The sequence below is a fragment of the Genypterus blacodes genome, unplaced genomic scaffold (genome assembly GCF_046128005.1).
Source record: "Genypterus blacodes isolate CSIRO-AG114 ecotype Tasmania unplaced genomic scaffold, CSIRO-AGI_Gbla_v1 ptg000011l_1, whole genome shotgun sequence".
NCBI lineage: Eukaryota > Metazoa > Chordata > Actinopteri > Ophidiiformes > Ophidiidae > Genypterus > Genypterus blacodes.
In genome coordinates this window covers 694,624-720,126 of record NW_027466825.1, presented here as the reverse complement: position 1 = coordinate 720,126, position 25,503 = coordinate 694,624, and the positions used below count along the sequence as shown (strand labels likewise).

General features: G+C 46.6%; 3 protein-coding genes across 4 annotated transcripts; 2 read left to right on the top strand and 1 right to left on the bottom strand.

Moving 5' to 3' along the window:
* The first annotated feature begins 1,908 nt into the window (after window positions 1-1,908).
* On the top strand, window positions 1,909-15,023 carry per1b (period circadian clock 1b). The gene is made up of 20 exons (XM_076159950.1): window positions 1,909-2,103; window positions 6,603-7,455; window positions 7,656-7,909; window positions 8,265-8,386; window positions 8,508-8,709; window positions 8,867-9,061; window positions 9,276-9,354; window positions 9,450-9,556; window positions 9,741-9,894; window positions 10,009-10,282; window positions 10,386-10,494; window positions 10,584-10,746; window positions 10,912-11,021; window positions 11,154-11,300; window positions 11,419-11,811; window positions 11,897-12,675; window positions 12,767-12,953; window positions 13,058-13,271; window positions 13,395-13,545; window positions 13,665-15,023. Exons 2-20 carry the CDS (start codon window positions 7,007-7,009, stop codon window positions 13,977-13,979), a joined length of 4,404 nt encoding a protein of 1,467 aa, XP_076016065.1. The 5' UTR covers window positions 1,909-2,103; window positions 6,603-7,006; the 3' UTR covers window positions 13,980-15,023.
* A 959-nt stretch (window positions 15,024-15,982) lies between these two features.
* Window positions 15,983-20,874, top strand: pcolceb (procollagen C-endopeptidase enhancer b). The gene is made up of 9 exons (XM_076159357.1): window positions 15,983-16,123; window positions 17,679-17,787; window positions 17,890-18,148; window positions 18,255-18,379; window positions 19,109-19,245; window positions 19,334-19,941; window positions 20,039-20,119; window positions 20,215-20,385; window positions 20,483-20,874. The coding sequence occupies exons 1-9, from the start codon at window positions 16,032-16,034 to the stop codon at window positions 20,611-20,613; spliced, it is 1,713 nt and encodes a 570-aa protein (XP_076015472.1). The 5' UTR covers window positions 15,983-16,031; the 3' UTR covers window positions 20,614-20,874.
* A 497-nt stretch (window positions 20,875-21,371) lies between these two features.
* Window positions 21,372-24,556, bottom strand: LOC143009618 (transmembrane protein 272). Of its 2 annotated transcripts, none has more exons than XM_076161671.1 (5): window positions 24,489-24,556; window positions 23,125-23,210; window positions 22,988-23,038; window positions 22,687-22,893; window positions 21,372-22,079 (listed from the first exon to the last, which is right to left on the bottom strand). In XM_076161671.1, exons 2-5 carry the CDS (start codon window positions 23,186-23,188, stop codon window positions 21,871-21,873), a joined length of 531 nt encoding a protein of 176 aa, XP_076017786.1. In that variant the 5' UTR covers window positions 23,189-23,210; window positions 24,489-24,556; the 3' UTR covers window positions 21,372-21,870. The 2 variants fall into 2 exon arrangements, with proteins under 2 accessions (XP_076017786.1, XP_076017794.1); XM_076161679.1 differs by lacking the exon at window positions 24,489-24,556 and adding an exon at window positions 23,557-23,660.
* Window positions 24,557-25,503: the final 947 nt, after the last annotated feature.

Sequence of the window (25,503 nt, the reverse complement as noted above, 5' to 3'; positions counted from 1 at the left end):
AAGTCAAGAAAAATCCCAGATTAAACACATGAAAAACATAATCTGATTTGGCAGGAAAGGCAGGAACGTAGTTATGAAGTTTTTAGGAAGATGTCAATCTGTGATCAACCTGATACGCGATGCTGACTTTAAATACCTGCTGTGCCTAAAGTTGCATACATATGATAACACATCTAATTTTAAATAATCATGTGATGTGAACACAGCTGTAAGAGTACATACAGTACCTTTGTCACCTATTTGAGCCAGTCATGATAGTGTGAAGAGAGAGAGGAATTTACAGTATCATTATCTCACCCCTCCAGACAAGCTTGGAAAATCCAGTTGTGGATTGTCAAAATACATCAAAATACATGAAAAAGACAACCTTGAGCAATTTGAAATATCTATTGCCAAAAACAAACAAAACTACAAAAACAAAGCTTTGCAACGTTCAATATATTGCACAATACACTGAAAGTATTTAATAATGTGAAGAATGAATTTACAGTTAACATGCATGAAGGGCAATTTATTCATTTACTCCACATTTCGAAAGCTGCACTTAACTATGGACGGGTGCAGTGCAGACATGAAGCACTGCAATGTGACAAACCATGTGACTCAACATGGAGTCACAGATCATTTCACAAACAGGTACATTGAGGGTTGTTTGATATGTTTTCATATTTTAAATATATCATAATTTATATATAAACTAAAATGTTCATTAGAGGACTAAACGCCTGTAGTTTTGTTTTGAAGTTCTTATTTTGTCTAAGCATAACGACCAAAACAACTCGATTTATATTGATTGAATCCATGCTATGGAGACAACGTGCAGACAGGCCCTGTTGGAACACTTTAGTGTGTGTGTGTCATCGTGTAATAACTTAATAACTTAAACTGTGCCTTCTAGGACATCAGGAGGAGACGTGCTCATCGCCCCGCCCCCGCCCAGCCTGTCCCCTCCCTCCTGTCCTACATCTGCTGTGTTTACAGCCGCTCGCCGACCACCCCACCAGCCACGTGCCTGTGAAGTAGGCGAAGAGGACAAAGTGACATCACTGTCTCTGGAGCACGTTGACTACATGCCGGAGCCTCGCCGCTGCCGTAAATATGACGCTGGAGCGCACCAAAAAACAACCCAACCCAAACAACACTTATTCTTTCATTTCCAGATGAGATGCGAGTGATCTGGTGGACGGCTATTTACGGCTGGAATGAGGGGGGAATAAGAAAAAGAAGGACAGAGGAGGAATATTTATTCTTGATTTATTCAGAGACTAAACACTCTGGTCAAAGTTGTTTGAAAGGGTTCATTCCCTGCCAAACCTTTATTGAATAGAATATTTTTTCCATCACTAATAAATGTCTGGGCAATGAGCAAGTGGAATAAAAAAGGTTACAAACCCTTTACTTCTCTCCACATCCACGTTGATAATAGCAAATAAGTGATTATTATCCTGAATTTACAAGAGGTACAGTTACTTTGAAAGCTTTGCACTTTAACCTTTGTTTTGCCTGTTTTAGTTTTAATTGAGACATCTAAAACAGACAACACAAATTACAAGTTATGTTTTATTACCTTACCAATATGATAGTTTAACAACAGTGACGAGAAAAGACCCTATACCCCTTCAGTAGGTTCTACGTGATGAGGATGAAATGTTTTCGCGATCCTATTGTGGTTATTACGGCAGGGTGGAGGCAACACAGGCGGGCCGAGGCTCCGCCCCCCTCCCCGTGTTCCAAGACTGTTTTGAGCTGAGCCGAGGAGCAGTCACCTTGCAACGTGATCGTCGCAGCCCCGTGCAGTTTTTCTCCGCCTCTCGCCCAATCAAATCGCTTCGAAGTGGAGGTGGGCGGTACTACTTGCTTATTCACAACCAATCAGAGGCAGTGTTTCAAAAGTATTTGCTAGACTGCTGGCTTGCACGTGTGACAGTGCGTGTAAACTACTGTTGGGGAGGTGATCCGAAATGTCCGAGTTACAATAGAGGCGAAACAGAGACGTGTGAGGATAGACTCGATTCTACAGGAGTGTCCACGGTGTGATTGAGCATTCGAACGATTCATCTTGGAATAGGAAGATCTTTCCTGTCACCGTGAAGCATTTCTAAGGTAAGCCTGGCTGCTTTGTGGGGTCGTTCATATGGTAGCTAGTAGTTAGCTACTCATGCTAACATTGGTTGCAAAATATACTAAAATGTAAAATGATGTCATGACATACATCGATAGGAAGTCGTAAGTCTCACCATTTGCACGTGAAATCGATAGTTTGTTTTACTGTTTACATTTTTGTAACTTAAACGCCAAAACTGGCGAACATTTCAGCTTTTGTAAACCAGCTATCCATGATTTTAGTTGTCTGTTTGTAAACTGGCACCTCTAATAACCCGAGTTGTAATTTGTGACTTTGTGCAGTGGATTAGCAGGCATTGTACTCGGTGTCTCCAACTGTCCCGTTGTACTTGGCATCGGCAACACGTGAACGATGTTCTTTCTGTGCAAATTGTGTTTCGATAGTTTGTTGTTCCAGTTAGTCACCTTACCGCCGCCTACTGTCAGTCAAAGGTGACTGTTTGTTATCATCGCGTCCTGATTGGAGATTTTCATAGCTCAAGTAAATAAAAGTGTGCACTGATTGATTGAGCTGTTTAATGTATTAAAATGTGTTATTACAAATGTCGCGGAACGAGCATCATTGGGGAAAGCTGTTCCAATCTTTCACTCTTCACTTTTTCGGTGGATAGATTTGCTTTCTATTTCTGCACTCTCATTGCGATCTCTGGTAGCACAGTTGTTGCAAATGGCTCGTGTCAGGGGATTGTGGCATCGGCATTGTTGCGCACACATTCTCTGAAAATGCTGCACCGATACACTGTGTCACGACACACAGCCTTGTGCACACCACGTACTTAGAAATCAGCTCCCAGTGCATGATCAGCTGACCACTCCAAGTGGGCACTTATTCCCTCAGCCATTGGCAATCATCAAGGACCAAGCTTGCATCTATATGTACACTCTGTATCATCTCTGATTCACAAGGCTGTGCACTGAGTGTATCTGCAGGCAGGACAGACCCACTGTTTGGTATTTGAGGGGAAAACTCACCTTTTGCAGTAAACAAAGCTGTGGAGCAAATGTAGGATCTGGACAGTGTAGTTTCCAGTAAATTGGTCTGGTATTGTTCAATCAAGAAAAAAAACACGTTTTCTAGGAGAGGCAGCAATGTGTGGACTCAATTTTACACCTGCCATAAAATAAAAGACTGAGTCTTGCAAAAAATGGATTAAAAAAAATCAGTTCAGATTTTCTGCATGGCCTAAAGCAGAGTTGGGGTGATAGACAGATTGCAAGGATTGTGTGAACAAGACCTAAAATGGTTGCATGTAAGTGGCAGACTGACTCAACACGACCCCTGCAGAGAAGTGACAGGAACACTGCCAGTGGGTTTAGAATGCTCCCAGCGACACTTGTAGATCAGGAAGATGTAGAACAGAAGCACATCTACATTTGTGTTTTGCCCACATGAGTCGTGCATGAAGGATGGTGTTTGCTGCTGAATCGCACAGTCACCATAAACTAATGTCTAATCGCACTTGTCTGAAGATGGCGGAAACAAAACACTCAAGGCTAAGAAGTGAAGGCGAGAGCTGCAGTAAGATAATAAGAGAATGAATAGTTTAAAGTGTTTTCCCAGAAGGAAATGGCTCACAGGTGGCCCACGAAGAATGCTTGAGTTGGTGGTGTTTCAAGTGTGTGTGCCTGTTGTACAGCTTTAAAGTCTCAAAATTAGATGTCAGGTTTGTAGAAACCAAAAGTCAAAATATTTCTGCAACATATTCTTTTTCTTCTTTGTCCATACTTATGCCCAGTATATTCCAAACAGCACTCAGATCTGTCTCCGTTGGAATCAGATCCTCTCAGACCTTCACTTGATATCTGCTTAGCAACATTTCACAATCTGCAAGGTCTTTTTTTCTCCCAATAAATGTGCACCTTGTCAGAATGGAATGTGAATGGAATGCAGCCCATTAATAAATGTTATTAGTTGCACCTGTGCTTAATGTGTGAGAATGTGTAGTATGAATCTATGTGACTCCAAAATATCAATGTTGGTGTGAGATCATAACACATATCTTTGATAACTTAGTTTGACATGTGAAACTTAAATGTAAATGCGTTGTCTGTTGTAGATGCGTTGCCTGTTGTTCTATAAATAGCTTTGTGTACTGTTATTCTCAGCGTGATGTTCTGGCATGCTGGGTGCAGTAAGTTCTTTTCTCACTCTTACCCGCGCGTGTCTCATTGTCTCATGATTGTACATAATGTACAGCGTTGATTCTTTCGTTCGGGCTGATCGCGGATCAGTTAGCGCGCCTCTCCAGCGCAATGCAAAGTTACAGTCAAACCTCTTTGCTGCGGACCTCAGTGCAGCGCCTGGTGGACGGCGTGCGCGGACCACGCCTTTTTTTAACCCGGCCTCTCTCATTGGTCCGAGGGCCGGCCAATCGGCTGCCAGCAAGGCTTGCGGAAAGCACACCCGTGTACACGTGCAGCGCAATATACACAGGCAAGCTGCTGTGTACCGCTGGGCGATCACACTCCGTGCAGTGTGCGTCCACTCTACAGCGATACGGGACAAAGACACAATGATCTGTAGTGCCCATTGATATGAGATATATGTTTATAGATATAAATAATATAACGCGCATAATTTGATGGAGCTGTAAGAAAAACATTTTTATTTTGTCCAAGCGGGATGTTGACACATGTTTACGCACGGAGGCAGGCCACGCCTTCCAGCGTTCGTTTGCCGCGGATCTTCACTGCGGTAGGGGAATAGCAGTTTCACATTACCATTGCGTTTCACATGGATGCCCTTGTGTTACTATGTAGGTGTGTGGGAAGAGCGCAAAATGTGATTGTTGTCGGGACAAGGTGTGTCCAGCGTAATGCTGCGCCACACTGCACGTTGCTGTACCACGCTCATGCCTGAGCAATGTGTTCTGAAGGATTCCGTTGTTGTAATGTGACGCCTGGTTCAGCTCATTTCCCATTTCCTCTTGCTACCAGAACATGTTTGTTCATTGTTACAAGTCCAGACTTCTGGCAATAAAATGGTATTCTAAATGTCCTATCTAAATGTAAAGAAATGGGCTTATTCTGGCAAGCACACTTACTTTCAGATGTTTTGGTACAGATATAGAACTTGCTGTATCACTATATAATTTTACACAGTCCTCTATTTTTAACAACTCACCTGCTCCTCGCGTGAAATTGTTTGGGGTTTAACAAGTAAAGTATTCATATCAGATGAGTGCTGATTCCCCTCTTAGCAGATTTGTTGCCTGCCAAAGGAGCAGAGACCTCCCAACTTCATCTGCAATGGATCAACACCCCCACCTCCCATCAGAAGGAGCTGCTAGTGTAGCAGTTGTGCTGCGGCCAGAAAGTCAACCTTAATCTCTGTTGTGTTGAGCCGAAGTTTAGCCTTCATCACAGCCAAAACATAGTTCTAACTATCCAGTCTACACAAGATTTATTTTTAAATGTCACATCTAGTAGTTGTATCCAGAAGTCAGCAGGACAGAAACAGCATATCATGTAATCTGAGATTGGTTTTGCTGAATCATTTGATGGGTACTCCTTGGCATGTACAGTGTGTTCTACTGTAGCTAAGCATGTCGCCTCTAACAGCTCAAATTTGGCTCGATGGCTTAACTAAGATGGCATGTTGATGTGTACAAGTAGCCTGAGCACTGTCCACCACAACCCAACGCGTGTCGTCGCCATCACCCATGGAAGTATGCATGGATGCCAGTCTGTCTTAACGCCCACTCACGCCCTGCTCGCACCTGTATTTCCAGATCCTAACTGCTTCTCCCCCCCCCACCCCACCCAGCACAGGCCTAACACAACATGTGCAAGCGTGCATCATCCATCCAGACCAAACATAATGCTGACCGTCAGCATTTAAAACGCTTCTTCTTTGCATCCCCACAGCATTCACATGAAATCAATCAATACTATTACTTGCAGTCATTCACCAGGATTGATTCCCCTGGTTTCCAAGCTGTTCTCTTTGTATAAGTTGCTCTATTTGGTCAGTCGCCTGGGTTATTGGCTATCCTCTTGTGGAGCCAAATAAGACGTCTCCAGCTGATTGCGCGCCGTTGACCTATGCAGTTAGCCGTTTTGACCTGTTGCGTCGGGTGAAGAAGCTGAAGTACGTCTGAGCCACAGATAGGCCTGAACAACATGAACGGCAAGCGTGACATTGAGGATTGGTGGTTGTCGGGCATCTGAATGAATAAAGTAGGAAGGATTGGCTACTCAGAATTGGACTATGTCGTCTTCTGATTGGCTCTGTGGGGCTTAAAGGATTACGGAGTGTCTCCTACGTCCAAGGAATAAATATAACCCTTACTTGCGTAGGTTGTGGCCTGGTTAACATTTTTAGATACAATTAAGAAGCAACCTCACAATTTTTAAAAGCCCAGTGATTTGTCTTGTTGTGTTCTTTTATTTTCAGCAGTTGTCCTTGGTAACGGTTGGCTGGATTGTGACATGATAACCAATTTCTTCTGTTCTCTCTCAATCTCTTGTCATTTCAGATGTCCTTTAGCACCTAGAGCAACGCATCTCAGAGGAGGCAAGGAGAGAAGTGTGTTTTTCACTCCTGCCATATCTGTTCTCACTCACCCTCACAAGCTCTCGTGCCATCTGTTGGAGCACTTCAGCCAAGGGTGGTTCACAAGGAGACATTCACATCGTATCATATCTTCGTTGATGAGTCACGCTTTTCTCAAAGACTGAATTAAACTTGACTTACTGTCTTTGCTCATTTAAAAAAAGCCCTCAAGGAAGGGTTTGCATCCAAGAACCTTTGTCTCATGGGAGAAGCTATGGATTTCTCTCCTTAGTTCTTTTAAACCACCACTTTACAATTATGATTAACCTGAATGGACATAGTAGTCCCACTTAAAATCAAGGAAGTCTTTTTATTCCTGATTTCGCCATGGCTGATACCTTTAATCAAGCTGCACCAGCCTCATCCTACTCTAGTATGAGTTATGAAAACCCTAAATCAGTGGCCAGCAGCAACACTCGAGGGCGAGTGGCAAGGGCTGGCGAGAAGGAGACAGAGGAAGAAGGGCGGTCTCCCGGCGGGAACGGCGACGATGGGGCCAGTTCTAACGGCACAAACCAGGAGCAAGGCAGCCAAGGAGAATGTTGCTCGTCTCCCAGAGGCGGGTCCGGGTCGGGAGGCTCGTCTGGCGGCCAGAGAGGTACCAACTCTGACGACATGGACGGCCTCTCCAGTGGGAATGACTCCGGGGAGCGGGAGAGCGAGGGCGGAATGAACAGAGGCAAAGGGTCACGTGGGTGCCAGTCGACGCGCAGCTCCCACGGCTCATCAAATGGCAAAGACTCTGGCATGATGACAACCACAATGAGCAACAAGAGGTAAGTCGGGCTTACCCAGGGAATGGATCAAAGTTAATATAGCAAAGATGTATTGTATGTATGTCTATATTTAAGTTGTGCTGTATATATAGACATTCTGAACATTCAGCAGCACATTTAAGTACGGCACCAGTGCTGCAGTCTAGTCAGCAATTTAATCCGCAATGGGTATTCACTGTAAACTATCCTTCAATTTCCAGCTCCAACTCCCAGAGTCTCTCACCGCCCGGCGGCTCCCTGGCATACAGCCTGTTGTCGACCAGCTCGGAGCGTGATCCCCCCTCCACTTCAGGCTGCAGCAGCGACCAGTCAGCCAGAGTCCAGACCCAGAAAGAGCTGATGAAGGCCATCAAGGAGCTGAAGCTGCGAGTGCCAGCTGAGCGCAAGGGCAAAGGCCACTCAAACACCCTAGACGCGCTGAAATACGCCCTCCACTGCGTCAGACAAGTCCGAGGTAAGATCGTGTTCTCAATTTTTGCGGCGCGATAAATGAGCTTTGACCTTCTGAGATGATGTGATAGACAAAACACTGACATAGAAAAGACTGTGATGGATAGAAAACACTGTGGACAGATCTGATAATCAGATCTGTCCCCATCTCTGTCCCAGTATCACAATCGGAACATTCGAGCTATATTTCACAATCTGCATCTGTTATTAGTACAGGGCCTGTGTTTGCTTCCTCATGCTATCTGTCGATTGCCTCCTGGCCTGCGGCACTTCTTGTACTTGTACTGACTTTGCATATTATGTAATGGTGTCTGTTCCCGCACCCACACCCTAACCGAGGAATGTGCTACTGTCTCCAGCTAACCAGGAATATTACCATCAGTGGAGTGTGGAGGAGTGTCATGGCTGCAGTCTGGACTTGTCTACTTTCACAATTGAGGAGCTGGACAACATCACGTCAGAATACACCCTCAAAAACACTGTAAGTTACTAATAGATCAAGATGAAGCCTTGTAGAACTTAAGTAAACATTATACCAATGCCTCTTATTACTACAGTTGATTACAATTGTTCACTCTCTGTCCTCCTCCTGCTTTTTCCAGGATACGTTTTCCATGGTGGTGTCATTCCTGTCTGGGAAAGTTGTGTACGTATCACCACAGGGCTCATCCCTGCTCCGCTGTAAGCCCGAGTACCTCCAGGGGACCATGTTCTCCGAGCTCTTGGCCCCACAGGACGTGAGCACATTCTACAGCAGCACAGCGCCCTGCCGTCTGCCCTCCTGGGCCAACTGCATCGGTTCCGGTGAGCAGAAACAGAGGGAAATGAGGGAGTGTAGCAGGGATCAACCAGGATGATAACAAATTATACATGGCTATACAGCGACCAAACAGAGGAATTGTAGTAATCTGCAGTACAGTATTCAATGTCTGTACTGACTCTTTCACCCTTCCTCCCCCAGCTTCTACCCCGGTCGATTGCACCCAGGAGAAGTCTATGTTTTGTCGAATCAGCGCTGACCGGGCGCAGGGTGGTGCGATACGCTACTACCCCTTCCGTCTTACACCCTACCAGCTCACCATCAGAGATTCCGACCTGGCTGAGCCACAGCCGTGCTGCCTGCTCATTGCTGAGAGGGTTCACTCAGGATATGAAGGTACGAGCCATTATACTGCCTCTGTGTTGTGTATTAGCAGGGAATGGAGGGATGACTTTCTCTTTTGTTTTGAGCAAAAATATTGTCTGAAACTTCATTGGGCAGAGTTCTCATTGGATAAAGAAGAATCACAGTATTTACAGTGATGCCATCATACATCTCAGCCTCTCTTCTTGTTATTTACAAGTCCTCTTTCGTCTCCTCTGCCTTTTAGCTCCTCGTATTCCCGCAGACAAAAGGATCTTCACCACCAGCCACACTCCCAGCTGTCTTTTCCAGGAGGTTGATGAGAGGTCAGTAACCATCATCCGATACCTTGGTTACTGCTGTGTTGCCTTCTGGTCATAGCAGTTTAATTGATCAATTGGTCTTCCTTATGTGTGTGCAGGGCGGTGCCGTTGCTGGGCTATCTGCCCCAAGATTTAGTGGGAGCGCCCATTCTGCTCTACATTCACCCTGAGGACCGTCCCTTGATGGTGGCGATACACGAGAAGAGTGAGTCTATCTGTTCTCTCTGTCCGCACATATGACGACTTCTTCAATAATCATGTATTAGTTCCCTTATGTAGTGCTATATATAGCACTTATATTGTGCTATATATAGCACAATATAAGTTATGGTTATTATTATTATGCTATAGTAATCTTATATAATACTTGCATTATTGTCTCCCTTCAGTCTTTCAGTTTGCAGGACAGCCATTTGAGTATACACCCCTGAGGATGTGTGCTCGCAATGGGGAATATGTGACCATCGACACCAGCTGGTCCTCCTTTGTCAATCCCTGGAGCAGGAAGGTGGCGTTTATCGTAGGCCGTCACAAAGTCAGGACGTAAGTTTATTGGCATACGTGGAATGCAAACGCTATCATGAGCTCTAAAATAGCCACAAACAAATGCAAACACACTACAAACATTAACTTTCAGTCCATTTCCCTCTCTACCAGGAGCCCACTGAATGAGGACGTGTTCAGCACACCTCAGGCCTGCGAGAGTCGGGTCACCACGCCCGACGTAGTCCGGCTGAGCGAGAAGATCCACCGCCTCCTGGTGCAGCCGGTGCACAGCAACAGCTCTCAGGGTTACAGCTCGCTGGGCTCCAGCGGCTCTCGAGGCTCTCGCCGCTCGCACCATCAGCGCCTCAGCGCCTCTGCCGCCTCTTCCAGTGACAGCAACAGCCCCACCATGGACGAGGTTGCAGCCGTCGCTGTACACAAACCAGTGAGTCGGAATTTCACGCACTGCTTTGGCACCATCAGCCCTGCCAAGTTAACCGAATGCCAGTGTGACAATGCATCTAATGCTGTTGTTGTTGTTCTTCCAGATGACTTTCCAACAGATATGTAAAGACGTTCACATGGTGAAGACTAGCGGACAACAGGTTTTCATCGAGTCCCGCAATCGGCCCCTACCCAAAAAGCCAACCAACGGAGGTAAGAAAAAAAGGACAATTGCTCATTGATAACATTTTGAAGTCGATACACTCTGAAACTCCCTCCTAAACATTCATCCCTCCCTCCAGGCACAGCAAGCAACCTCAGAGCCATAAACAGTGACCCGATTAGAGGTCTGATAGCCGACATGACCAAACCACCCAAAGCCCTCATTCCTGCACCGCTTGTACAGAAGGAGGCCCCTGCTGGCTACTCCTACCAGCAGATCAACTGTCTGGACAGCATCATAAGGTGTGTGAGCGTACATGTGAACAACCACAGTCAGACAGATGATAGACCCTCAGAATACTGGTTACTCAATGCTATAACATGAGTGGTGTCATAGGAAGGAAAATACTCTGTCTTGTATTTCTTGTTCTCACTTCTCTCCCTGTCTCAATGTTTAACTCTACCCAGGTATCTGGACAGCTGCAATATTCCCAATACAATTAAAAGGAAGTGTGGCTCCTCATGCACCTCAACTTCGGATGATGACAAACAGCAGGAGGCCAGCTGCAACACCAAAGGTACTTTATTAGTGCTATTTTTAATGACTTGGAAAACAGGGAAACTTTGCTGTCATTGCAAATCATTTCATTTCATCGGTGGGGACAATATGTGATGGTATATTAATGCAATCTGTGTCGTTTCCTCTGCAGGTGCCTCAGTGAGCCTGGTCGGGGAGCCGGCCCCTCTGCCCCCTCTGACCTTGGCCAGCAAGGCAGAGAGTGTGGCCTCCGTAACGTCCCAGTGCAGCTTCAGCAGCACCATCGTCCATGTGGGAGACAAGAAACCTCCTGATTCAGGTAGTCACCGCCCCCTCACCCCCACCCCCCTCGTACATTCTTCATGTCTCTTTCATGCCTTTCCCCCTCCCCCTCCTCTCTTTCACTTCCGGTAATAATTTCCTTTTCTTCATCGCAGACATCATCATGGAAGACGCTCCTACCACTCCTACTACGTTGGCTCATCCTTCCACCATGCTAACTCCTCTCGCCACAACCCCGATGCCTTCCACCAGCGCCCTAACCCCTCTGAGTAACATGGCCATCGCCCCCCCTCCTCCACCTCCACCGCCTCCCCCTCCTCCCGCTCTGCCCCCTCCCGCCACTCAGCCGGAGAGGGACACCTGGAGGTGCGGAAGTGGAGGAGGAGGCCGGCTGGGTCTGACAAAGGAGGTGCTGTCCGCCCACACTCAGCAGGAAGAGCAGGCGTTCCTCGACCGCTTCAAGGACCTGAGCAAACTGCGCGTGTTCGACCAGACCGCGTCTTCGACTGTGCGCTGCCAAACGCCCTCTGCCAACCCCCTGTCCCGAGGTAATTTACCCTGCCAAATTAGTACTGTTGAGCACTTTGTTCTAAATTATATCAAATCTAAAATCTGTCTTGCTTTCTTTGCCAGGGGTGCGTTGTTCTCGTGACTACCCCGCTGCAGGCAGCATCGGTCATAGACGTGGCCGTGGAGGTAAGAGGCTGAAGCACCAGGAGTCCTCTGACCAGCACAGCTCCTTGGGCCTAAATGGGAGCCTTCAAGCCCCCCCAACCGCCACACTGCCCATGCCCCTCAACATCCCCATCGGGCCCCCCACAAATTCTTCATCCTGGCCGTCTGTACACTCTCAGGCCAGCATTCCCGCTGCTCCCTTCGCCCCCGGCATGCTCCCCATCTACCCCGTTTACCCGCCCATCCCCCAGCCAATCCCTGTCCCAGACCTGTCCCGATTCTCCCCGGGCCAGATGATGCCTCACATGATGGCCCTCGTTTTGCCCAACTACATGTTCCCCCAGATGGGAGCGCCCATCGCTCAGCCGGCCGCCACCCCTGGGCATTTCTACAATCCCAACTTTACTTACCCAGCAGCCCCTCCTGCCGCTGTACCCACGTTTGTCTCCAACCCGGTGCCCATTCAAGTCCCCCGAGCTCCGTCCCGCAGCAGCACCCCCCAGTCCACTCAGACTCCTGCTGAGCGCGAGGGGGCTGAGTCACCCCTTTTCCAGTCAAGATGCTCATCCCCTCTCAACTTGTTGCAACTGGAGGAATCACCCAGTAACCGGTTAGAAGTTGCTACGGCCCTGGCAGCGTCGCAGCAAGCCACGCCATCCGCTCAGGGCGGTGCAGCTGGCGGACAGAGCTCAGCCAATCAGAGAAGCTCTGCTGATGCCTCCAAGGAGAACGAGAATGTAAATACACAGACATCCAGTCAAGATTTGAATGCTTTTAGAATATCAGCTTCATGGACAAATTAATAAATTGCTGTTTTTGCACTTTTAGGGTGAAACCAATGAGTCCAACCAAGATGCCATGTCCACTTCCAGTGACCTGCTGGACCTGCTGTTACAGGAGGACTCCCGTTCAGGCACCGGGTCAGCTGCCTCTGGCTCAGGGTCCTCAGGCACGAGGTCCTCAGGCTCTGGCTCCGGGTCCAACGGTTGCAGCTCCTCTGGCACCAGTGGCACAAGTCAGTACACTAAACATGAATGTGTATTTGATTATACAATATGGAAAACTGTCTTTGCATTGAAAATGACACAGAACTTACCTTTCACATGTTTATCTCTTCAGGGAGCAGCCAAAGCAGCCACACCAGCAAGTACTTTGGTAGTATTGACTCATCAGAGAACGACCACTCCCGCAAACAGCCACCAGGGGGCAGCAGCAGTGCTGGAGGAGATGGGGGTGAAGAGCAGTTTATTAAGTGTGTCCTCCAAGACCCCATTTGGCTCCTGATGGCCAACACTGACAACAAGGTCATGATGACCTACCAGCTGCCTGTCAGGTAAGAGGAACTTAAAGAATCTCAGCACAGTTTGAGAGTGAGAGCTGGATCAGCTCTGCCCTCTGGGTGTAGGTAAACACTACAGGCTTACAGTGCTCTAACATCCCTGTGCCTGTATGACAGGGATATGGAGGCTGTGCTGCGTGAGGACCGTGAGGCGCTGAGGAGCATGCAGAAACATCAGCCACGCTTCACAGAGGAGCAAAAGCGGGAGCTGAGCCAGGTGCACCCCTGGGTCCGCACAGGACGCCTTCCACGGGCCATCAACATCTCTGTATGTACACTTCCCCACACGCCACTGAACCCTCTGAAGGGTTCAGAGTACAATTTATAAATGATACTGTCATTACTTCAAAAGCATCAAGTCTAATCATGGTTTGTTTTGGCTTCCAGGGCTGCACAGGCTGCAAGGTTCCCACTGCTGCACCTCCAGCTGCTCCATTTGATGTGGAGATCCATGAGATGGAGCTCTGCCATGTACTGAAGGCCACAGAGGAGGGCAGCGCCAGCAAGGCCACAAAACATCAGTCAGATGCAGCCATGGACGGCACACATCCAGAGGAAGAAGATGAAGAAGAAGAGGCAGAAGAGAGAGTGACTACAACACAAGAGGACAACCAAGAAATGCCAACAGAGGAACAAAGAGTGACTCTGCAGGCTGTGGAAGAGAAGACAGCTGAGCCCTCTGAGTCTGACATGAGTCACTAAGTCTGAGGCCTGAGATAAAGAAGAGTATTGATCATTATGCCTGAAAATGTTCTTGTTCCAGGTCTACCTATGCCCATAATACGTTTACATACGCTGTAATCTGTTCAGATGGGCTATGCCGGAACATTGAGGAACATTTTCAGTTGATTGAAGCAACTGCTGTCCACAGCTGATTGTTCTTGGGGTCAGGCAAGGACACCAGGAGCACCGACCGAGACGACTGAACAGCCGGCATGTTGCTCCGCCAACTATGAAATGCCTTGGGAAGCACAGGAAGCGAGCTCTCGATGTACAGTGAATTATCTCTCAACCATGAGATATTTATTTCAGGATATATGAGATAATCAAAGAGGACTAAAGTGAAGACGTGGAATGTGTTTTTAAAATGGCACCTTGGCGGATGGAGGGGCTTCATCTCTCCTGCTGAGGGTTCACTCCAGAACAGAAGGGAGTTCCTCTGCTCTGGGACTTTGGTTGTTGGTCCATCCACTCAGTAGACAAAATGTACAAAAAGAAAGAAGTTCACTTTATTTTGTAAAAACACTGTTTATTTTTGTACTTTCACACATTGTAAATAGAGAGAGGAGCGTAAATGTACAGATGTTGAAATCAAAGAAGCGAAGGCGGAAACGGTAAGATTTCAGATCTCTCAAACAAGATGGCGTCTCATGACGCCGTCTCTGCTGCGGCTCTACTTGAGTGACCGTCCCGCCCCTCCCCATGGAGGCTGACTTGGACATGGACGGTTACTCTCTGGCCAGGCATCAGGATGTGCATTACTGACTCTTGTGGACACAAAGTGAGAAGACAGTTAACTCTGATGTCAAACTGAAAGACAGTATTTCCAAACTGCCAGAACAATGAGGAGCCGTAACGTCGTCGGCTTGCTCCTTTGGTCAAAGGCGGCATTGGGAGGATGTTTTCTACCTTTTCTGTGGTCCCCCTCCCTCTCCTCCTCTCTGCGTCACTGTTCCAGTCATGTGATATCCTGTGCTTTATGGCGTCAGTGGTGTCTGTGACTGTTTCTTTATATTTTTGTGAAATTCTTTGTATGAAAAAAAGCCAATAAAATGACTTCAATGATGATACATCGTTCTTTTTGACTCAATTGCCTAGATTAACTCATCGCATTGCTCTCACAGTTGTGCAATGCTCAGCTCCGCCTGTGTCCGGAATGAACTGGAAGTGAGAGGAAGGAACAGGGCGGACACGGTCTCCTTCAACTCACTGTGGTTTCTGGCCAGAGTGGTTAAAAGCTTAAAAAAGACAAAAGGCATCAGACTCAGACAAACACAGGACTGACTTCACTGGACATTGTGATTAAAAAAAGATGACGACTGTGCTGATTATAATGTGCAGGGCTGATTTTAGCCTAAAAGTATGACGTTAATAATAATAAACTAGCTGGAATCCTTGGATGCAGCAGTTCTGTTAAATGCTTCGAACCCAACCAAGAGGTCATTTTTACAATAATGATGGGCTTTTCCGTGCCAGGTCTACAGAATATATTTAGCTGTAGACTTCAGCAGTGAAATTCAAACGGTTGCTGCCTTCAAACTCACTACTAATACTACTTAAAAGAATTTAAAGTTGCTAATAGCCCAGACTGGCTCCAGACCAGAGTAAATTGTGCGTGTGTGTGCAGGCATGTGTGGCTTTTAATTAACAAATGCCAAGCCTGTAGGTGGCGGCGTAGTGAAGTGGTCATTATACACACACAACACTGGCACTCTGTGTGTTGGCACGCCTGCAGGAACATACATTTCCCATGTATCCCATGACTTTACCTGCATAACAAAAACAGCTGGTACAGTACACAAGCACCCTATACGCTCTCATATACTCACTCTACTACATTCATCTCTTTTGGCCCTCTTCCTCCACATCACACCTACCTCTTTACCCATCACTTCCACATGTCCTCCTCTTCCTCCCTCCCTCTCTCCACGCCCCAGCCCCGGCCTCTCCCTCTCCCTCCATCTCTTCCCTCCCTCTTGCTTTCTATCCTTCCTTCCATCCCTCCTTCTTTCTCGGACCTTGGAGGACAGCAGGATGGAGGGCACGGTGTGTGCGTGGAGTGTGTGCGTCCTCGTCACTCTGATGCTGGGACAGAGTGAAGCTCAGAGTCAGACCAACTATACCAGGTACGTTCACACTATGCGAGCGTGTGTGAATGACAGATTCACATTTCAAATACTATCTTCATATACACACCAGTAAATCAGACTTGTGTATCCTCGACGTGCACATGTGGCATGCTGTGTTCAAACCCACGTCTGTTTAGTTTTCCTCTCTGTTGCAGTATTCTGATTACAGAAAGTGCAGTACAAATAACAGGTTAGCTGTTATGTGAGGTCAAATGTGGTTGGCTTCCTACAAACACAGACATATGAATGAGTATAACTGACAGCAATGGAAAGCAGAAAGGATACATTGTACAAGCATGTTGAAGTACAATTTTGAGGTACTTGCACTTGAGCATTTCCATTTTTGTGCTACTCTCTACTTCCACTCCATTTTGTAGCATTTACTCCACTTTATTCATCATCTAGCTGCCATGGATTTTGTCTTATTTTGACATTAAAATACACAAAATTGGAGATACAGGATTTTTACCTGACAGGGTAGGGGAGGAAAAACTTTTATGTATCTCCAATTTTGTGGGGAAGGATGTTGTATATTAAATTTTGAGGCTTCAGAATTGTGTTGCGACTCACGCTAAACTCGGTGTGGACGCCGTTGCTTGAGCTTCTGCTACCCACAGTGTGTAAAGTGAACACGGGAGACAAACAAATGCCTGTGGTGCCGTGCAGCTCCACAGGGTCAGAAGGGAGGGACTCCACCGCTAGGGTATTTTGGCGGTGCTGTGTCCTCGCAGCACCGCAGGAGAACGTGACAGAAGGCGGTGGAAGTTCTAGTAACTCAGAATAACGTGTATCTGCTGTAGAGTGGAAAGTGGAAATGCCTTCGCCACCAAAAGATGCAAACCTGCAACCTTAATGAAGCCGCAGACTCAGAGTTTCACTTTGAAGGCAAACAGGGGAAACACAGTGATGATGCCAGAGCAGCAAACATCTAAATTAACCACTCTGGGGGATGGCAAGTGTAGTAAAATCACAGTTAAGGCCGCTCTGTGCTTTGATCCGTGTGTTTATCTGTGTTTTAAATGGCGGGTGTGTGTGTCTGAGTGTGTGCGTGTGTGTGTTGCTCGAGCACATATGTGAGTGTTTTTGGAAGCACTGGTGCAAAAGTAGAATAAAGAGTCTGCCAAAGTAAAGTATGTGTTGCATTTAGTGACAACTTTCTTGTGGTGTCTGTGCGTGTGTGTGTTTGTGTGTGTGTGTGTGTATGTGTAGAAGGCCCGTATATACTGACAGTCTTACTGGCACAAACTAGGAGAGTTCATTGGGAACCTCCCCGGGCCCAGAGAACAGAGACAGACTGTGCCACCGCGGTTTTCAGTGCGTATGTGAAAGTGTGTGTATGTGTATATGTGTATGTGTGTGTGTATATGTGTATGTGTATGTGTGTGTGTGTAGGGGTTCTGCCCCAGCGCTCTCAGTAGTTCCATAAGTAAGTTGCATGGCTCTCTGTGCAGCCTTTTGAGGAGGATGAGAGATGCTGATGAATCTCTCTCTCTCTCTCTCTCTCTCTCTCTCTTTCTCTCTCTCTCTCTCTCTCTCTCTCTCTCTCTCTCAGGCCCATCTTCAACTGTGGCGGTCACCTGGTCACAGATTCGGGCATCGTGGCCAGTGAAGGCTTCCCCAGTCAATACAAACCAAATAGTAAATGCATCTGGCACATCACCGTGAGTCACATTCATAACTCTCTGCACAATTTACACTGCACCTCAACAGAATCCTTTCAAAGCATCGCTGTCTGCCCCCTACACACACACACACACTTGCAGGTCCCAGAGGGTCATGTGGTCATGCTCTCATTCCGCCTCTTCGACATGGAGGCCGACCCCACCTGTCGCTACGATTACCTGGACGTTTACAACGGACACTCCCGCTTGGTGCAGAAGCTGGGTCGTTTCTGCGGCACGTTCCGGCCCGGTGCGCTCATCTCCACCTCCAACACCATGATGCTGGAGATGGTGTCGGATGACAGCACGGGAGGACGAGGCTTTCTGGCTTCTTTCAGCGCGGGGAAGCCACACGTGGAAGGTAACGGACCTGGACGTACACAGACGTATACATCATGAAACAAATCTTCTCTGCTGTCACGCTCACCCTCTCCTCTTTCTCTTCTACCTGCTCTTCTTCCCTGTAGAGAACCAGTTCTGCGGAGGAAGGCTGACCAAAGAACAGGGCTCAGTCAAGACCCCAAACTGGCCCAACTCTAATTACCCAGCAGGCATCAGCTGTTCCTGGCACATCTCTGTTGAGCCAAGCAATGTCAGCAAATCACAGTGCTCCTTTTATTTGACACCATTTTAACGATCCATACATGATCACAATGACCACAGATGAAGATGCTTAGTTTTCAGGCATGATGAAGACGGCGTCATCCTTCAGATACGCAACATTAAGTCTTTGTGATGTTGTTAATTAGTGCGACCAGGTGTTGTTGAATCAGGTGTGTTGTTGCTGGACGAGAAAAAAGAAAGAAAATGGTAGCCGAGGGGCCATCAGCAGGAAATGTTCTGGCTGCAGTGTGTGAGCTTGTGTGTGTGTGTGTGTGTGTGTGTGTGTGTGTGTGTGTGTGTGTGTTACCTGACATCGGCCTTATGACGTCCCAAATGAAAGAGTTCATTGAGAGAACCGGGGTGTGTCTGTGTGTGCCAAGAGACCGAGCGCAAGGAGAGAGGGAAGGAAGCGAGGACGAGAGAGAGTGAGAGAGAGAGAGAGAGAGAGAGAGAGAGAGAGAGAGAGAGAGAGAGAGGGCGAGAGGGCGAGAGAGAGAGAGAGAGAGAGAGAGAGAGAGCGAGAGAGTCAATGGTCTACTGTATTTGTCTGACCCTCGTCCTCTTCCTCCTCCTCCTCCTCCTCCTCCTCCTCCTGTGGCTGCACTCGACTGGATTCATCCAAGCCCGGTTGTGAAATAAACAGATTCAACAGCTCCCATCATTCATAACTCTGTCATAAATGTCACAGTTTGCGTAAATGCTTTCACGTCTTCTCCAGGTGATCGAGGTGAAGTTTGAGAAGCTGGATTTGGAGCCGGACACGTACTGTCGCTATGACTACGTGGCGCTGTTCAACGGCGGAGAGCGTGACGACTCGCGGCGGATTGGGAAATACTGCGGCGACAGACCTCCAGGGTGAGACTTCACACTGAAAATAGCAACGGCAAAGATTGTTTTTCTGAATTCTGGACCTACAGAGTTCTGTTCTTTCTTTCTTTCGTAGAACTATAGTGACCAATGGGAACCAGCTCCTGGTCCAGTTCGTCTCCGACCTCAGTGTGACCTCAAATGGCTTCATGGCCCTCTACAACAGCGTGCCCCGCGGCTCCCGGACACCCACTGCCGGGGGGGAATTTATCTACCGACCTCACACAGACTCCACTCTGCAGAAACCAAAGCCAACCAAAGCCACCAAACCAGCCCCCAAACGTAAGCCGGGGGTCAAGCCTAAACCCACCAAGAAGCCGGTGGTCAAGGTCCCGTTTAGACCTCCACCACGGAAACCAACCACTAAACCCGCAGTTAAACCCAGTGCCAAGCCCAAACCGGCTAAACCCGCACCTAAAGCACCTGTGAAGAAGCCCACGCCCAAACCTGGACTTAAGCCTGGAGTTAAACCTACACCCAAAACTAAGCCTAAGCCAGCAGGCAGACCAAGTGTCAAGCCTAAACCCACGCGTAAGCCATGGGTTAGACTTGGAGTCAAACCAGTGAAGCCCACTCTGAGGAGTCGAGTCAAACCAACAGCCAAGCCTAAACTGAAGCCTAAAGCGACGCCTAAACCTGGACTAGGCAAGACGGTGACGAGGAAATCCGCTGTGAGCAAGAAACGTGAGTGAGACAAGCTGATTTCAGTGGGACAAGTGCACGTTTTAGGGATGTTACAGAAGGTTATGGGTTTGTTATCTTGTGTATGTCTTTTCCACAGCGTTACCACTGAACCCTCTGTGCACGCAGGCCTGTAAGAGGACAGGAACCCTCCAGTCCAGCTTCTGTCCCCAGGACTTTGGTGAGTGATGGAAACGCAGCAAGTGTCCACATCTCTTCCGCTTCCTCTGCAGTTTTCTTCATCAGTCTGTCCCTCCCCTCGTCTCACCCTATCAGTGATTACGGGTAAGGTGACATCGGTGACGTCCGGGACGCGGGGATCTGCGACGGTTGAGGTGTCTCTCATCAAGGCCTACAAGACAGGACGTCTCAACATCAGCAAATCAGGCCCTGCCATGTCTGTCACCTTGTCCTCCACCTGCAAGAGATGTCCCGGGCTCATCAAAGGTACATGGATCCAAACACACACACACACACACATACACAGATATCGACAGGGTTTTCTTTGTTTGTATCTGCTGATGGGTTTGTGTCTCTTGTGCAGGATGGAACTATGTGTTGATGGGAAACGTGGACGCGCAGGGCAACGGTCTCCTCAGTCCCTCCAGCTTCTCTCTCCTCTACAAGCCCATCCACGCCAAAGCACTGGCCAACCTCTCACGCAAAACCTGCTGACATCACAGCTCCGACACACACACACACACACAGCCTATATCTCTGAGAACTTGTAACTGTATACAAAACCTGAAAATACTATAATTAATATCCAAACATGTTTGTTTTTTTCACATAATAAAAACTGCTGTTGAAAAAAAATTGGCATTTCAATTAAGTACTGAGAAACACACAAGTATTATATTTTATATTTTCCTGTGTAAATTATAATATTTCTATGATATAAATATGCATACCAATAAACTGTGTGATGCTGTTTGAGGTCATGAGGTTGATATCACGTGAAACTATAAAACTAATGTGAAGAACAATAACAGGAAACTGTAGGACAAATTATATAACACAATACATCAGACACAATGGCACAAGTTTAAACCTCCTATTGAAACACAGGAAACACTAAACGACACAGAAGCGAGGGCGACATCTAGTGGCGAGTAAATGGTACTACTGTTTATTTATCATTGCGTGTGGATTTCGAACCTCTTCATAGCGGGACTCTTTACGTCATTAGAAAATCTGAACACTACATTACGCCTCGATTTACAGTTTTTGATGTCACGGTTATATTCTATGTCCTTTTTGAAAGCTAATTGAGCATAGAGGCGACTTCATTTCCTTTTCCGGTGCAGCAGTTATATAACGACATAAGTCTTCATTCCAATTTTTTAATTTTTTTCATTTTTGGTCCAACCCATTAAACGTTCTTTCTCACACAATTACCAGTTAACAGCGCACAAATAACAAACAAACAAACATTACATTTGTTGTAAATTTAATGATTCATGGTAAATACTTTTGTAATCTAATTCGGTATTTGGTGTAAAAGATATGTTGTGACAGGAAACAGCAGATAATCACATAAGCACACACACACACGCACATCAGTTCTGAGGTAAGCAATCTACAAGAAGTGCACACTACATTAAATCCACTCCTTTAAATATAAAAGGAGATATTTTATCCATCTAATCAAGATCAAGTCCATTGTGAAACAGGCCAAATGTGGTGTTACTGCTTCACTGGTGCATCAACCTGGAGCATCTAATGGTAGATTATTCAGATGCACAAGATTGTGGGTTCCATGGAGGCCCCAGAGGCCCAAACCTCCTCCCCTTTCTCTCTGATCGGGTGTGTGTTGATCACTGAAATCAGCCATCTGTAAGCAAAGTGAAACTCAAAGTCCTGTCCCGTCCCGTCCCGTCCCGTCCCGTCCCGTCCCGTCCCGTCCCGTCCCGTCCCGTCCCGTCCTGTGGTTTAGATATTGTCGTCGGGGTCGGCCCGGCCACATAACAAGAAGCAGCAGAGGACGCAGCAGCCTGTGAACAGGAACACGCACAGGAGGATGTAGACTAAGGTGGTGGTCCAGAAGGCGAACAGGTAGAGCGTCTTGTTGCAGTACGGATCGACTGCTGTGGTGGTTTTGTTGTAGTTGGGTTCGTAAATAGAGTAGATCCACACGTTACCTGGAGATGAAGGAGGGAATTATAAATGATGGTAGCGCAGCAACGTAAACAAGGTCAAAGGTCTAAGTGCTGCTTAGAAACCAGTGATAATCTGATCTGAACACATGATCTCAAACGCAATCGGCAAATGACAATGAAAGAAATGTTCTCATTACTTTGCTGATCTAATTACCAGTATGATACTCCATTGAGTGAGATTAACATTTAAAGCATTGTGTCTTGTGCTGGAACATGAAGGCCCAGAGGCACTGAGATAAGATGTCACTACATAACTATGTATAACTACATGTCACCATGTAGTTATACTGGATGTGCAGGTGTGTGGTTCAGTCAAGGCAGCAGTCTTATTGTTTTGCATGTTATCTTGTCCAAATATGCTCCACTGACCACAATGTCTGCATGTCAGGAGGTGAGGCGCTGCAGTTTTGAACAGCGGCTGCATCTGTCCTTCTGAACCTGATGCTTCTCCACCACAAAGTCTTCACAACCATCCTCAATCACTGACATCTAACCTATCATCTCCAAAGATTTAGGTTCACCCTCACCCTCACGACTCCTCGCAGCATTTGTATGCCGCTATTCTACTCCTAAAATCCCTTAAACTCACCGGTGATGAACCAGCAGAAGAGAAAGGTAGAAGACAAAGAGTTCCAGACAGTGCAAAACTGGCTGAGGGGGTTTCTGGCGCCGTCTATGCTCTCCTTAGCACAGGGGAGACAGGAGAGGACAGCCAGCAGCAGGCCGAAGACTCCCACCACGATCAGGTAGATGGGGATGTAGTGCTGCCTGGGACACTCATCCAGGTATTTAACACCTGATGGACCGAGCGGGGATAAAATGACAAGACAAACGCTACCAACAAAGCAACTATGTCAGATTACTTAATTATAAATGCATCTGTCACTTACCGATTGCTATCTGGGCAATGGGCATGACGCAGAGGAACACCTTGGAACATGCTGAGGGAAAACACACATCATTGCTTTCCATGTGCAAACAAGAAAGAAAGTGTCCACTATGTGTCGGCCATCACTCCATCTCTCACCTAGTATGGGCGTCGGAGGTTGAGGCGGGTTGCGGATGCGTTGGATGAGCGCGTTGTTTGACATGATCCACAATGAAGATTGGAACCTAAGAGGGCCAAGGAAGAGAATTTCCTTCAGTTTGTTATGCAGAATCTGAGCGGAATACGAAGAATCTGCGAAGACAGTGACCTTTGCCACAAACGCTCAGACAAAAGAGGGTTTTTTGTGCAATTCAAAAAAGACAAAAGGGGCCTGGTTAAATATGCAGACAAACTGGCCTGAAGGGTTGACAACTTGTGTTTGTGTGAGAGGAGTGATTTTCTGTCACAAACTAAATCCAGTACTTCCTCACACACCTGACAGACGCCTCATACACGGCATTTGAACTATTAGACAATCATATCTTGTTACATAAGGTTTAATAACAACAAATTCCATGAAACACAAGTTACCTGAAAGCAGCAGGAGCCTTTATTGTGTCATAGCTGTGTATAAAGTAATGGTTTCTGTTATTTCATTTCAACATAGAGCAATAAAAAGTCCTTCTAACATGCTTAAGAGAATAGAATTAGAACATTTGGACTTTCACCAATAAGGACTTCATCTCTCTCTGCTACCACCCTCTGTCAACAGTCTGGATTTGCATGCTTCATAGATAATTCCAGTCATTTCCAGCTGTAGATGAAAGGCGCGGAGTGCTCAGAAGCTACTTTCAGTTATTCTGACATTTCCGGAATCTCCTTTGGAAGCTTTAATACTCTATTGTGTTCATATTTATTGTGTCATCAGGCACCAGATTAGCCTTCTTACTGTCAGCTGTTGTTGTTGTTGTTGTTGTTGTTGTTATTGACTTGATACAATAGTTTCGGATTCAGCGCCACTTGCGTGCTGGGAAGTTTGTGATGTATAACCGAGAGGTTTGACTGCATTCCCTGCTAAGCCAGTTCAACCAGCAGCGACCAACATGCACAAGCTGAAGTGTGTGAGTTCGGTTCCATTTTAATTACTTTATTCTCCCTCCAAATGAACTTCAGCAAGCGATTTTACACTGAGCTTTACGAGTTAATACTTTATTTTCACCACATGTGACTTAGAAAACAATGTTTCACTTGAAAAAGCAACAGTTCAGAGTCAAGAGTCAGTTAAGGATCGGGATCATGATATACAAATGTGTTTAGAGATTAAAAACAAAAAAGAGAGACGTTCGGATCAGGTCCCGCCTTAGTAACGCACTGACACCAACAAACACGCTGCTGTCCAACATTCCCTCTCTACGTATGATTGTGCTGAAACAAATTCAAATGCGAACTTATGCGTCGTTTTCTCTCCGTGGAAGCTCCCAAAGTGTGTGTGTGTGTTTCCCCCGCCTGTGTCGAGTCCTTACCTGGCGAGTCGCTGTACCGCTCGCTGCTGTGCCTCTGAGCCGCAGTGTCAGCCGCGCCCTCCTGGGTCATGAAGCTTCGCCTCGGGAGCGCGCAGGCGGGGAGGCGTTCACGCGCTCAGGACAGGTCTTGACAGGACTATGTATTGTCATTACATTACATAGACAAAAGTCATTACATTACGATCATTTTGGCAGACGCTTTTATCCAAAGCGACTTACATTACATTACCACCCTTCGCAGAGGGGGGAGCAATTGAGGGTTCGGTGCCTTGTTCAGGGGCACCTCGGCACCCTCTGGTTCCCAAGCGGAAGCACTACCCACTGAGCCACTCCCTTCACCTGTCATACAAGTAGAACCTTGTAAACAATCCAAATCTCCACCATTTTATAGTTTTGAACACAACAGAGACAGTCTCAGGGTGCTGCTGGTTTGCAATGACCACCAGATGTTGATGTTGCCTCATCATTTTTTGTTACTACATCACACCGTTGATTATACACACACATATTGTATATTCACACTGCAAAAAGTTTGAAATATGTTTCTATTCATTTGCGGACCTTTCTCTTAAGCGGTACTAACGTAAAACTATTTTTTTCTACATGTCCCCTAAAGGTCTCTACTCAAAATGCTGTTTCAAACAACTTTCTGCAACTGCAAGCAATAAACTAATACTTATACTATTTATGCATGTCGTGACCAATGAACAACTACTGAATTCAATTTCTATTGAAACAATAATAGAATTCATACTCATTAGATTTCATCATCTTTATACAAGACTTTTGCAAGACTTGTGACAGTTGTCTTGCAAAAGGCCGTTGAAAAGAATGAACCAGTGAAGTGTCTTGAAAGAGGAAGTAGAAGCTCTTAAACTGTTGGTTCTCATATTTTGCATATCATTCGATGTTTCATTTCATATATATTCAAAAATGTATCACTAATAGGATCAAACAGTCAAATAGAGTGTCACATTTTTAATTATAACAAACATTAATACAGGTCTGATTTTGT